The 15,536-nt window shown below is 36.8% G+C and overlaps 1 protein-coding gene across 7 annotated transcripts in view; it reads left to right on the forward strand.

Annotated features, from left to right (window-relative positions):
• Positions 1–15,536, forward strand: part of KIAA0825 (KIAA0825 ortholog) — a 187,923-nt gene that overhangs the window by 31,809 nt on the left and 140,578 nt on the right. For all 7 annotated transcript variants that reach the window (XM_070743021.1, XM_070743022.1, XM_070743020.1 and 4 more), the window contains 6 exons: positions 1,063–1,157; positions 1,857–2,084; positions 3,258–3,523; positions 8,206–8,356; positions 9,890–10,080; positions 13,168–13,350. In XM_070743021.1, coding sequence (XP_070599122.1) covers positions 1,063–1,157; positions 1,857–2,084; positions 3,258–3,523; positions 8,206–8,356; positions 9,890–10,080; positions 13,168–13,350 — 1,114 coding nt within the window. The remainder of the gene's footprint in view (positions 1–1,062; positions 1,158–1,856; positions 2,085–3,257; positions 3,524–8,205; positions 8,357–9,889; positions 10,081–13,167; positions 13,351–15,536) is intronic.

Below are 15,536 nucleotides of genomic sequence, written 5' to 3' on the forward strand. Positions count from 1 at the left end.
TATTCATAATTTTTTTTTATTGTAGAAGAAATTTTGAATTAAATGTCAAATAATGATAAAAGCAGTGGCTGGAAGACTTAACATATAATTATAAACCTTATCAGAGCAATAGAATCATCTCTTTTAAATTTCTACGAAAAAACCATTTCAATCAGAATGGTTGTCATTATGTTCTTTAGCCCAGGTGGGAATCATTTTTAAGCTGGGGAGTTCTATTTCTTCAGAAAAAAATATTTTGCATAATTAATATTCCTATTCATTTTCTTCTTACTTTCTTTTCTACATTTGTTTTCTCCTTCACTCTTTCTTCATTTCTGTTCCTGCTGAAAATCTTGAATTAGATTGAGAGGTAGGGTGGTGAAGAAGGAACAGTTTTCATTTGTACAAATTGCATTGTGGATATATTTATGTGGCTGGAGGGGAGAGAACTCCAGCATCAATACTTTCCAAAATGCCAATCGAATCTCCTATTGAAGAGGCTTGGAGCTGCTGTTTAAGAGCCTGTTTAGTATGCCTTCTGATTCTGTTGCTTCTGAGTGTTCAGTAAACATTCATATCATGCCACATGTGTTTGCTGTGAATTGGTTGATAGATGATTGATAAATAAGTTGTAGCAAGAAGAAGCCAGATAGATAAATATTAGCCAGAAACAGCAACAAAAAAGGAGAATCATGTTCTAAATGTTGCTACTGTATTTATTGTCTGTGAACATGGAGACATGAACTAGGAAAGAGAGTGCTAGCTTGAAATCCATGTTTTGGGAAGCATTTCTCCCAATATTCTGGAAATATGAAATCTGCTAGCTAAATTGATAGAGTTAGTCTCAAACATAAAGAATTGCCAGAAAAACGGTTTTTTTATCACCAGCGATCCTTGGAAACAGAGTCTTCTTCTGTATGCAGAGGCTATTTTACAATTTGTTTCGCTAACAGCTTTCAGTTAAATTCAAAACATCATTATAGATCACATTTATGTTTCAGAAAGTTTGTTTCAGAAGTTTTTGAAGTTCAAAAGTTTCCCCCCCACACAAAATTAATCTTAATTTTTACTGATATTTTGCAGGAGTTCTAAAAAATACTTGTGGGGAACTTTCTACAGGGGACAGTAGAGCAAATGAATCTGGTGAATTTCCTGAGCATATTCCTAAGGTTAAAAAGGTGCGTAAAATAAAAATTAAAAATACTTTAATTCTGACAGATAGTTTTCCTCTGTATACATCAGTTTAGAGTATTAATACGTTCATTACAAATTTTATCCCTACTAAAACGTAGAAATATTTTCCCCATTTTAAATTGATTTTTAAGAAATTAACAAAAAAGTCTTTAAGAAGTCTGATATTTTGTTAATTTGGCATAGTTATTTCTTATTTGCACAGTCTGTACAGCTTATTTCATATAAAAGACACTTGTGCATATTTCTTGTGATTGGCACAAAAATGAAATTCTGGTATTAGTGCTGTCACAATCTAGAGCTCATGGGAAAGGGCAATTGTTTGCTCAATTTGCATGCACACCTAAAAGCTTTGGTAAAGGCTTCCCTCAATTCACATTTTGGAGTTTAGGAATGACAATCTTAAAAATTTGTCCTATTATATTATTATTTATTAAATTTATATGCTACCCCTTTCTGAGGACTTTGGCTTTTCCCTTCCTTTTCCAAGCTAGGTCCAAAATTTATCTGAACGATAATGAGACTTGACATGTGTCAATTTCCAAGAATAAATTTTGTAATTGGTAGGGAAAATCATTCCTTGTCATTTCCTTTCAGATATTCCAGATAGATGTTTAAAACTGTCCTAGATATTTGAAACTGCACATTTGTATGTTGAATATTTATTGTATAAATTTATATTTCAGTCTGCCGTGCTAGAATTTGGATGGAGAAATGTTTTTAAAGGCCTGTCCTCTTCAGTAGCACACAGTTTGATAATTGCAGTTGAAGATTTTTCCAGTGAAATTCTTGAACATGAACAAAAAACCCAGTCTTCAGCTACCTATTATATGATGTGTCTTGTAAATGTACAAAAAATGAATGGATCCTGGAGAGTTGCCCATGAGAAAGAGCAACCAAAACAGATTTCAAAGGCATGTATTCAAAAATATAAAGATTTAAGGTTCTATAGGATTTTTTTAAATTTGTTATAAGTACCTATAAAAGCAATATTACTTATACTTATTAATAACATCATTGGCCTTGTTTATTTAACAATAAATTGTTTGGAGTTGTACATTGTTACTGTAAGCATCTTAGAGTATGCCGGAATTGCCTGGTCATTGTAATATATTCTGCTTGGAATGGAGAGAATTTAGATTTAAAAGATTTACCATATTTACCCAATAGATTCCTCCTTCCCAAATAACTACATGTAAGCGTGACATATGGCGATGTCCTCCCCTTTGCTAAACCAGGTGGGGCCAGCATATAATGCATCTGGCCCATGGGCTGCGAGTTTGACACCCCTCTTCTATAGCCATGGTTTTTTTCCTACTGCTGTTGGGATGTGGGAGAGCAATGTGTCTGAAAATAGTTTGTGAATGAAGAAAAAAATTGTTGATATATGCAAATGCAATTAATTTTAGGTAGTAATTGTTAATTAAATTACTTAAAATTATTTTCACCTATCCCAGACCTTTTGCAGCATAAGATCTGATGCATATATTCTTGCATACATTCACACACATAAAGGGGCAGCATACAAATCAAATAAATCAATAAATCAATAAATATACGTGTCATATATTTGAGGAGAAATTGCTAAAATTAGTTAGTCTGAAGTGGAAATTATGGGCTGTTTTGGTTTTTTTTAATAAGTTTGGAGAAGCTGGCTATTATGCAGGGTTTTTGTATGAATTTGAATATATAATTTTCCCAATCAGCTCTTTGAGAAAGAAACCTACTTAAAGTTGAGTACATTATTTATTTATTTATTGGATTTGTATGTCGCCCCTCAAATTACCTATTTGAATGTAATTAGTTTTTGTCTGTTTAGTCATTGGTTAGAAATTAATGTATACAACTGCAGATTAGATATGTTTCCATTAAAAAGATGTCAGTGGTGATAATTTTTAACATGTGCTTAATTTCTACAAGATATATTTTGCACTTCATCCATGCCTTTAGTACCAGAAAATAAAATGATTTGAAACTTGATTTGTTTATATTTGAAGTATACATTTCAATGATAATAGTATGCCCTGTGTATCATTGAAAATATTTGGAATTTAAAATGACTGAATCCTAATGTTTATATTTCTTAGTTTTGTTCTGACATCATGGAAGTACTTGACATGTTACTCCCATTGGCCCAGGCATGCACAGTTGAATTTTTCCAGGAAGTTAGAGCAAACTTTATAGAGGCTTGCAGCAAAGTGGCAACAGGTCTCCTGACCAGACTTGAAGAGAGAAGTAAAGACGTTCCTACAAGAGCTCCACTTCAGAACTTGTATACCATTCTTTCCACAGCAGTACATGTATATCAGCGTTTTAAAATGTATCAAAATGTAATAAAAGTGGACTCTGGAAAGTAAGTCTCTTTTCAGTGATAACAATAACAATTTTAATTCTTATTTTTCTTTCCTTTATGATCTATTCTGGCTAAATGTTGAGCTAATTTGCTGCTAAAAGCGATAGCTGATATTTAAATGTGAAGTTTTCTTTGGGGGATATTTGAGAAGCCTCCCTTTCCTAGTTATGTCTACCCATTCCATCAGATCTGGGTCCCTACTGTTAAGGTATGACATCTGACATAACTCCACATAACTGATTTTCGTATTAACTATAAAAGGGACTGAAAGCTGGGTCTTGAGGTTTCCTCTTCTCCATAGTGGATGGAGCTAACATCCAGGAATGGGATGACATAATTCCTTCAGCCAATGAGGACCGAGTCTGTCAAATTGATATCTTCGTTCTTCATTCTCAATTCCCCCTCTTTTAACTCAGTCCTCAGGCAGAATAGGATATGCCTTATCCAGCTCCAATTCTTGTGAGTTTTCTCCACCGGATTTTGAGAATTTTGGATTGTGAGTGTTTTCTCCCTAGCTGAGGTGCCTACTATCTAATGTTGCTGTATTGAACAGGGGACAGGGCTTTGGTTCTAGACATTAGCTGAGTCTCCAGCCAAGGGCCAACTGCTTACTGCATTTCCCCATGTTAGAAACATAGAAACATAGAAGTCTGACGGCAGAAAAAGACCTCATGGTCCATCTAGTCTGCCCTTATACTATTTCCTGTATTTTATCTTACAATGGATATATGTTTATCCCAGGCATGTTTAAATTCAGTTACTGTGGATTTACCAACCACGTCTGCTGGAAGTTTGTTCCAAGGATCTACTACTCTTTCAGTAAAATAATATTTTCTCATGTTGCCTTTGATCATTCCCCCAACTAACTTCAGATTGTGTCCCCTTGTTCTTGTGTTCACTTTCCTATTAAAAACACTTCCCTCCTGAGCCTTATTAACCCTTTAACATATTTAAATGTTTCAATCATGTCCCCCCTTTTCCTTCTGTCCTCCAGACTATACAGATTGAGTTCATTAAGTCTTTCCTGATACGTTTTATGCTTAAGACCTTCCACCATTCTTGTAGCCCGACTTTGGACCCGTTCAATTTTGTCAATATCTTTTTGTAGGTGAGGTCTCCAGAACTGAACACAGTACTCCAAATGTGGTCTCACCAGCACTCTATATAAGGGGATCACAATCTCCCTCTTCCTGCTGATCTAACGTTGCTGTATTGAGCAGGGTACAGGGCTTTGGCTCTAGACATTAGCTGAGTCTCCAGCCAAGGGCCAACTGCTTACTGCATTTCCTCGTGTTGGTCTTAGGAGCATTGTTCCATGCTGTCTTGGAATAAGAACTGGCTGTCTGAGGCATTGCAGTCTGGCCACAGGGTGTTTTTTCTGAGATCACCTTACAGCTGATCTTAGCCTGCTTGCACTGCCCCATTTTTTCTGTCGCTGATCTGTCCCCGCAGCTTTCACGCTCACATTACCAACAGCCAGAAGAGTTGCATTAAGCACTGAGTACCGCTCAGCTCGAGTAGAATGGCAAGGACAGTATTTCACTGTACCATTTACCTTGATTGGGTGGCTGGCTGTTTTTTCTACCTTCTGATGGGGAGATTTCCCTCAGGCCAACATTTGGCCTCCTTCCATTGGAGCTTGGAGGCACTAGAGCTTCGAAGGACCATTTTTGGTCCGGTACACCTACCGACTAGCCACTCCAATTCCCACCCAATGCCAGTGACATCAGTGGCCATTTTGACTGAGGCACAACCAAGGCAATGGCCATTTGGTTTCCTTTCGGCCATTATTAGAGGTGATGGCCATTTTGACACTCGGACTTCTGATTTTCCCCAAATTTCTGATATTTTTAAAACAGACATTTATTGTAACACAATAACATCATTATAAATGAATTTTAATTGCAGGAAATTTAGTACTACTATAAAAGCATTCAAAATTTAGAAAAACCTTCTGCCACAAAACCTACCAGCACTTGCTTTGATAGGTTTATAACAATAATATATTTAATGACATTTCAATATTTTTTCTCGACTATGAGAGTCAAACTCACGGTCCGGGGGCCAGGTTCAGCCAAGGGGTGTTTAGAGTTGGCCCATGGAAAGCAGTGAAGGACCGGCCTGCAGTACCTCTGCCAGTGAAAAAGAGCTCAGGAGGGCCGCTCCTGGCCCTCCCTATTTTTGTTTTTACTGGCAGTGGCTTTCAGAATGCCATTTTCTCTCACAAAGGGTTGCAGGAAGCTATCACAGCCGAAAACAGAGGAGGCCATTTTTGCTGGCAGATCACCACATGCACCCCCGACATGTGACGTCAAGCTGGCCACGCCCTCTGTTGCCATGCCTCCTCCACCTCCAAGCTCAAACACATTCCTGATGTGGCCCTCAATGAAATCAAGTTTGACACCCCTGTTCCAGACCGATAGATTAAGGAGCACAAATCATTTTCATTCTTAAAATCATAAATATATCTGTTCTCATTCCCTTTCTTGCCACCAATTGACTGATTTGTTGTTCTGTCTAAGTACTTATTAAATAACAGGAGAAATTAAATATTCCAAGACTAGAAAAAACAGCTATGTCAGGGAAGATACTGACAAAAGAATACTGGTTTTGTTAAAAAATATTTTATTATTAATATTATAAAACATTGAAGTTAAATTTTGTAACTAGTTAAAATTTAAACTGATAATTAATTTTTAAAAAATGAAGTTAGCTATTAATAAAAGGTAAAAGTTTCCCCTTTCTGGTTGTGTCCAATGCAATAACTAGTGACTTCCTATCTTGCTTAATGTCTCATATTTTTGCACTTTATATTATTTCTGTTATATAGGATGAGTTCCAAAAGTAATGCAATTGTTATTTTTTAGAGTAATTTATTGAACAGATTTGCACAAACACTTAAAATTCTTCAAAGTACTGTCCTTGGGACTGTACAAATTTTTCCCAGCGACTCTGCCATGACCAATACACACCCTGGAAGGCGTCTTCGGGGACCTCTCACAAGGTCTTCGGCACAGCTGATTGGATCTCTTCTATGGATGAAAAACGATCCTTGCCGCAATGTGCTACGAGTCCGCAAGTTCCTGGTCAAACACCAGGCGCCAACACTGCCCCCTCATAGTCCTGACATCGCCCCAGCAGACTTCTTTTTGTTCCCAGTCCTGAAAGGAATCTGTCTTTTGTCCATAGAAGAGATCCAATCAGCTGTGACGAATACCTTGCGAGAGGTCCCCGAAGACGTACAACCATTTGTCCGAAGTGGTATGCCGTGATGGCGAACCTATGGTATGCGTGTCAGAAATGGCACACAGAGCCATTTCTCCCAGCATGCTGAGATGTCACTCGTTGCTCTTCCGGGTTCCAGTGCACCTGCCAACTGGTTCTCATGTGCGTGGCCATGCTAGAAACTGAAAGAACATCTGCCCATTGCACATGTACACTCCAGGAAGATGATTTTCCTGTTTCCAGAGTGCATATGCGCATGGACCAGCTGTTCTGATTTGGGGATCCCAGCGGTCACTTCCTCAGGGAGCAGAGCAAGGTAAGCCGAGGCTTCCCTCCCTCCTTGATCAAGTGGGCTTCTTTCATGGCCCCAGGCGGTCTGGAGAACCAGTGGACCAGCAGCTGGTGAGGCAGGGTAGGGTAGTGGGCTGCCTGCACAGATGACCCCATAGCCTGGGCTCCTCCCTGCTGGGAGCCACTGCTCTGGCTGGAAGCAGCACTCTCTGTCTTGCCACCTCGAGTGGACTTCAACGGACTTGTGGGTCCCCAGGGCTGTGGCCATTGTTTTCCTCCCCATCAGAAGCTTTTATCTCCAAGATCCATTCCAACTCTGTCATTCTGTTATACTGTGTGCGTGTGTGTGTGTGTGAGAGTGAGTGTGTGTATGTTACAAGGCTAATATTTATTTTAATTTTAAATTCACATTAGTGTAAAACTAACATTTTGTCAGTCTGAATAAAAATTAATACATTAATTAAATGCATACAATAATAATCCTGTTGTTTGGAGGTACAGTATGAGGTATAATAATAAGGTAAGGGTAAAGATTCCCCTGCACATGTGTGCTAGTCATTTGTGGCTCTAGGGGTGGTGCTCATCTCCATTGCTAAGCCAAAGAGCCAACGCTGTCTGAAGACACCTATGTGGCTGGCATGACTAAACACCGAAGGTACACAGAGTGCTGTTACCTTCCCACCAAAGTGATCCCTATATTTCTACTTGCATTTTTATGTGCTTTGGAACTGCCAGGTTAGCAGAAATTGGGACAAGTAATAGGATCTCACTCTGTTATGTAGTTCTAAGGATTCGAACCGCTGAACTGCCCTGTTTCTCATCGAAAAGCCACTGAGTCACTGGGTTCCTAAGTATAATAATAGTACTTTTAGTAACAGCAAAATAAAGGCACTTTTAGTAACAGCAAAATAAATATCTGATTATTTAGCTAAGTATTTTTTCTTTATTAAGTTGTCTTCTAACCTTATAAATAATATGGATTTGTAAAATTACATGTATTTTCAAAAGAGCATGTATAATGAAAGCTAGATTTTAAAGTTAATGTGGAATCAATGGTAATAGATAATTGCTTATTTGATAATCCAAACAATTTGTAGAATTGTAGATTGCTGTCTCCTTGCAGCAGTGTTCTTAAATTGTTCCCTATGATCTTTGCACTTGAACAGGCCCTTATTTCTAGCACTTCTCCAGCAATATAAGGAATTGATTAGCATTCTTCAATTTCAAATTACAAACTATTGCATACAAGTGTGTGTTACAAGCATTTTACAGGATGCCGAGAGTCATTACTGGGATGACAACAAAGCTTTTTATGAGGTACGAAAGTAACTATACTATCCTCCATTTTTATATAAATGTAGTTTATTTTTCTTTATTTTTGACTGATTTGAAAAACAAATGCATATGGATTTAAAATAAGGTTTTAAGATTGTATACATTCATCTAACTGCCTGCCTGCCTGCCTGCCTGTCTGATGTATCTTTCAAAGGATCTAAGAAAGAAGGCCAGTTAACTTCTTCTGATTCCCATTATATCTCTATGTTAGGTGTGATTCCACTTTTCATAATATATATCTGTCACCAATTTAAAAAGGGAATACTGTAGTCCAGAGTAATTGGACTCAATTAAAATTACAGCAAATAGTATTCTAATTTGCTGTAAATCTTATGGATTTAAGTTTATACTTTAAGATCATGACTGATTTAAAAAAAAACCTGAAGCATTTTATCACTGAGAATGTTTATCTAGAAAAAGTATAATTGCATACAGTTTATTAATCATTTCTTATCTAAACCAATTAATTCATAATTCAATAATTGAAGTAGATAAGAATCCATAATCTGGAAGTACCATATTTTTCGCGCTATAAGATGCACCGGACCATAAGACATTAGGAGGAAAACAAGGAAAAAAATCTGCCTCTGCCACCCAGCAGCCCTTCGGTATTCATCTGGCAAGCATCCTTGCAGCAAACAGCCTGGTCAGCTTAAGCATGTTATTGCAACCCCAGCTCATGGCTCGTCAGGATTCTGCTCCATTGCGCTCACCAAGTGAGCTGAGCTGCCATCGCCGCCAGGAAATACTGGAGCCTTCGCTGTCAAACAGCTGATTGGCAGTTGGACCAGCAGATACTGCAAAATAATGCAGATCAGCTTTTCTAAGTGGTTGGTATTACTGCTGCCTATTGCCGCCTATCACCTTCATCACCGATTGCCGCTCCCACCACCATCATCTGCTTGGCTGTGAAGTGTCCAGAAGTAGGAGTGACAGGAGGCGGTGGTGAATGCCGTCACTGCACCAACTGCAATATTTGCTCTGTAAGATGTACAAACATTTCTACCTACTTTTCTAGGGAGGGGGCAGAATGTGCGTTTTATGGTGCTAAAAAATATGGTAAGTAGTTTAGGGAAACTGAACTACCTAAATATATATTAAATTCATTGAAAACGTCTCCGCAACAAAAACATAAATAAGAGCAACTATTCCATAACTTCCTATATTTTACATGGAAATTAGTTTTCATCACTGGAGAATTGGTGTTTAGACACATTTTAATGACTAAATATTTAGTACTGTCAATCTTAATTTTAAATCTGGAAAGATTGTTTTATAGTAGCACAAATTTATGTTATTTGGACTAATGTAAAAATGTTGACTTCTCACTAATAAAGCATAAGCTGTTGGGTTTTAAAAAATCAAAATCTGTTTTAAATAGTGTGAAAAGTTTAACTGGGCATCTTTTGTTCTTCAGCAGTTTCTTCTCAGTCTGAATGCATTTTTATTAAAAGAATCCAAACTGATATGGAGGAAGATAGATTCCTGTTGTTTAATCTTTGATTGTTTTGCCAGGGAGAAAGATGTTCATTTTCTATCCATATGTGGCATTATTTCTGCTGTGCTCTTCAACATGACCTATGGACTGTTCTACCTCCTATATTAGCTCAGGAGATTCTAACCGAAGTGCTGGAAGAATCGTTAGCACTTTTAGCTTGCAGATATTTTCAGGCCCAGCCCAGTTACAAAAGGACTCCACAAATAAGGTAATAATTTAGGAAAATTATGCACTTTGAATGAGATGATAGTAACAGTTGCTCATTCTTAACCAAAAACATCTATTAGAAATTAAAGAGGAGTGTTGCAGTTAAAATAATATTAAAATCATGTTTTAAAAATATATATAATTTAAATGCAATTGATTTAAAGATAAAAACAAAAAGAACACATTAAAATCCTGTTGAAATCAAAACGTATAAAGGAAAACAGCCAAATGTTTAACCATATATTTGATAGAAGGTTATTTTACTTTATTTATTTCTAATTTATTTATTAGGGTTGTCCAACTTGAGATGACTCTGGGTGGTTTATGTTTTATTTTTTAACATTAGAGACTGTTAAAAAATAAAGACTATTTAAATAAAAGAAAAATCTGAAGGTACGAAAGAAAAAACCTTAAAAAACAATAGGGACTTAGCAACTACCATTCAACCAGGCCTAGGAGTAAAACTAGATTTTCAACAGTCTTTGGAACACTATCAGGATAGGAGTTGTATGGATCTTTGGGGAATGTTATTCCAGAGAGTGGGTACCACAACAGAGAAGGTGCATTTCCTTAACATGACATTGATTAATTGAAAGGACCTGGAGCGTGCCCACTATATCTGATTATAATGGATGGCAAAATCTAGAGACAAGTGGTCCTTGACATATGAAAGGCTTTATGGGCAATAACCAGAAACTGGATTTGCATCTAGAAGCCAACTGGTAAACAGTGCAACAAATGATGTTGCAGTACTACGGACCTCAGTCCTGATTAATGCAGGTCCAGATAATCTACTTCATCCAGGGCATGCCAGAGCTGAAAGCCCTCTTCCCTGTCAGCAGTCTTCCCCAAAAAACAAAAGCTGGAGACTGGGTGGAAGTTATCCAAATCTTACTCATAGTCATTCATGCCTTAGTCACTTCCCAGTTGGATTATTGCAGTACAGTGTTCCCTCGATTTTCGTGGGTTCGAACTTCACGAAAAGTCTATACCACGGTTTTTCAAAAATATTAATTAAAAAATACTTTGCGGGTTTTTTCCCTATACCATGGTTTTTCCCACCCAATGACATCATATGTCATCGCCAAACTTTTGTCTGCTTTTAATAAATTTTTTAAAAATAAACTTTAATAAATAAACATGCTGAGTAACAATCTAAATGGTTGCTAAGGGAAGGGAAAATTGCAATTTAGGGGTTTAAAGTGTTAAGAGAAGGTTTGTGATACTATTCATAGCTAAAAATAGTGTATTTACTTCCGCATCTCTACTTCGCGGAAATTCGACATTCGCGGACGGTCTCGGAACGCATCCCCCGCGAAAATCGAGGGAACACTGTACACAAAAGAATAGAACTGCCTTTGAAAACCATCCAGAATCTGCAACTGGTCCAGAATGCAGCAGCATATGCAGTTAGGGGCACTCCACAGTTTGCCCAAATTACAAGACTGTTACATGAGCAGCACCAGCTTCTGCCAAGTGGATGAAATCAGGAGTCCAGGCAGTCCAAATGAATGTATGCTTATTATATGCTAAAGCTGAGCAACATGGTAGCCTAGAAGTGAAGACACTTCCTTCCCGCTTGGAAGGTTGAGAGTTGAACCCTAGGCAGCAACACATGTTTCTGTATCAGGGCGCATATTAGTCACTCAGTCTTTTTAAAGAGATGATTGCAGATATGTACTTTTGCTCTCATGTTTGCTAATATAGTACTGTGGAGAACCGGATAAGATTGAAGAAAAAAAAGGAAATAGAATAAAGGGGGGAAAAGCATATGAAAATATTTTTTAAAATCAAGTGCTTAAAATTGAAAGTAGTATAATAGCCTGGCTCTGTTAAGAAGAGCTATTGCTAACATGTTGTAAGCCATCCTGAGTCTAAGGAGAAGGGCGGCATAAAAATTGAATAAATAAATAAATAAATATAGTACAGTATTAAGTATTTGTTTGTTTGTTTGTTTGTTTGTTTGTTGATTGATTGATTAATTTAATTGGATTTGTATGTCGCCTCTCTCCGAGGACTCAAAAACCCATAGGTGAAATCCATAAATATTACGTATTATATTTATATGTACTATTGGCTGAAAAAAATTAAGAGGCAGTGATAAGAAATGACATCCATTATTGATCAAATTTAAAATATAAATAAGTGATAACATATATATAGAATAGGAAAATAAAATTATATTGTTGAAGGTGTTTAAAAAATAAAAAAATAAATGTTATCTAATAAATGTTAGCAAATAATTCTGATCCAGACTTCCACAAGTATACGAGAAAATTGCTTTCCTTTTCATCTTTATAGTGACATGATCCATGTGTGTAGTGCAAATGTTAGAGACTATATTAATTACCTTTTGCTAGTGAATTGTTTGAAGTAAGTCTGAGTATGATTTTAGTTATTTTTTTTCTGGGAGCATTGTTTTATAAGGTGGGTCTTTTCTGCTATATTATTATACAAATCATCTTCAATTTTTGACCACAGTTAAGCCCAAAATTTCCATTGCTAAGCAAGAAAGTTGTTGTGAGTTTTGCCAATTACCAGACGTCTGAATTTTAATCACGTGACTCAGTGGTGAAATCCAATTTTTTAAAACTACTGATTCTGTGGGCATGGTATTGCCTGGTGGGCGTGGGTTGGTGGGCAGGAAAAGGATACTGCAAAATCCCCATTCCCTCCCCACTCCTTGGGGAAGGTTATTGCAAAATCTCCATTCCCACCCCACTCTGGGGCCACCCAGAGGTGGTATTTGCTGGTTCTCCGAACTACTCAAAATTTCCACTACTGTTATCCAGAATCTGTCAGAACCTGCTGAATTTCACCCCTGAGATGATCCCTGGGATGCTACATTTGCCATAATGTATGAAAAACAGTCAGAAGCCACTTTTTTCAGTACTGTTGTAACTTTGATCACTAAACATATGTTTGCAAGTCGAGGGCTATTTATAATCATATACTTTCCTTTTGCCTAAGAATCCTGATAATTTTAAAAGTAAAAAGTATATCTTTTGTAATATGGCAAATAACTTGTGATTATGGATTGTATTATATTGCTAAATTATTTCCAGAGTTTTTATTTTATCTCTTACAGAGCAGATGTTACAGCAATCCTGGTGACCTGTGAAAACATGCTGTGGTCAGTTTGTGGGTCCATGCAAGAACTTTTAGATCCACATAAAGATAGAAATCCTCGTATTTATAATATCCACAGATACTGCAATAATTTACTTGCATCTGCTCTTGTTTTAACTTCACCATTAGAGAATTTGTACAAGTAAGTGTGATGCTTCAAGATACATTTAGCCTATAATAAGAGTGTCAATTCTCTCTCTTTGTTTAATGACTGATTTATAATATGATAATAAAGCCCCAAAGTCCAAGCATTGATTTCTTCCATTAAGGACGATAATACTTTAGTAAGTGTAGTTAATTTGCATTCAGTTTTTATAGCTTAATTCCTTAGTATGTGTTAATACTTGTGAATCATCTGGCAGTAATTGACTCAGTTGTTTAGATGGCACATAGAAGTAAGGCAAATAGGCCTTGTATCTGCAGTCATTTAGACAAGGACAGAACAGATAGAACACTTCTGAAAAGGAAAATTTTAAAAACTGAACCTAAAGAAAGATAAATTTAAAAAATCAGAAAAATGTAAATCCTAGAAACTCAAGATTAAGTATAAAAATATAGCAAGAATTCTGTGTAAAGCAAAATTATAACAAAAGTAGCCAAACATATCTGACCAGATCTGTACCATCTTTAAAAGAACATTTGATTCTCTCTGTCCCTGTGCCTCTTACTTTTAATTATATGTTGTATATTAGGTATATAGTTCTTAAGTGTTATATTCTCAGACTGCAGCACATAGACTATGAAGCACATAGCACATTCTGGAGAGAAAATATTGACTGCTGATTGGCTAGACCTGTGATGGCGAGCCTACAGCACTGCAAGACAGCACACCGGGCAAACCAAAAGTTTGGGAAATGGGCTTCCGGTTTCCCTATTGTGCTATTTTTCATACTCCAGAGGCTTCAAGGGAGCCTTTTGAAGCCCCAGTGCAAAAAACAGAACAACGGGCAAACTGGAAATCCATTTTTCCGAACTTCTGGTTTGCCCATTTGGCTGTTTTTTCCATCCTTCCAGACTTCAGCAAGACTTTTGTGCATGTGTGCAGACTTGAAGAGGTTGTGTGCATGTGCAGGGGCAGCGTGTCAGGCTTGTGCATGCGTGGGGGAAAGGGAATGGTGTGAAATGTGCTCACATGCTTTTGGCACACAAACCAAAAAAGGTTTGCCATCACTGGGCTAGACTGTCTGACAGCTCCCTATAAAAGGGCTGCCTGTCAGACAGAGCCTTTGCTGGGTTGTAAATAGTTGCCCAATAAAGGGCTGTTGTTTTGAAGACAGTTCTGTCTGCCTCTTCCATTCACCCTATCTAATATTATGGTCCTCATGTGTTGCAGTGCAGGAAAATATAATTTTTCTTTTAAGTCGCATGAAACCAAGTACATGGTCTTAGAGACCAAGTTGCAGCATTTCCTTTGAGACTAGGATGAACAAGATAATATGCCTGTTTCTAAACTTAAATCCAGTGGATATTATTTTTGTTGTAACTTACTATTGATTAATAAATACTTTCACAAATAATACATCTAGCATACTGTTACACATGCTCTTGGTAGCCAGTTTCCATTCCTCAGAGAACTGAGGGATTCTTTGCCACAATCAATAAGTAACCTTATGATAATGACTAGTTTGGCTCTAATTCATTTTAAAGCCTTCAAGCTACAGACGTTTTTGTTATTCTTCCAGACAAAAAATTCCTTTTATTAGTAGAGCGCCATAATATACAGTAAGATATAAAGGAAAAGAAAGTATTCATAAATCTTTTAAAAAATTACATATTGTACTTTGGTATTGGGGAATATCAAATATTACCTTATAGCTATGTAATATAATTGCGCTTTTCTGACTGATAAAATACTAATAGAATAGCATATTTACTGACTTCTGTAAAATTTTCGCATTAGTTTCCTTGTGTATTCAATAATAACTTAACTGGAAATAAAGTCTTTATAGTTAAATGAAATTCACTTGAGAATTGTATGAACATTTTGGATGAAAGTGCCAGCCAAATGTATGAACATTTTGGATGAAAGTGCCAGCCAAATGTATGAACATTTTGGATGAAAGTGCCAGCCAAATGTATGAACATTTTGGATGAAAGTGCTAGCCTTCTTGACCAAAATTCAGCAGAAAAAACAATCCTGACATATGATTGTTCGGTTTGTTGCCTTGGTATGACATGATAAAAGAATTAGAAATACAGCTCTACTAATTTAGAATCGTTTTTGTAGACAAGATGAAGCTATACAAAACAGTTGATTGTTGACGAGAAGATGGAAATGTTATATCCTCGGGGATTTCTAATTCTGGCTTCTTATGGTCACCCTTCAAA

This window comes from Erythrolamprus reginae, chromosome 2, assembly GCF_031021105.1.
Source record: "Erythrolamprus reginae isolate rEryReg1 chromosome 2, rEryReg1.hap1, whole genome shotgun sequence".
Classification (NCBI taxonomy): domain Eukaryota; kingdom Metazoa; phylum Chordata; class Lepidosauria; order Squamata; family Dipsadidae; genus Erythrolamprus; species Erythrolamprus reginae.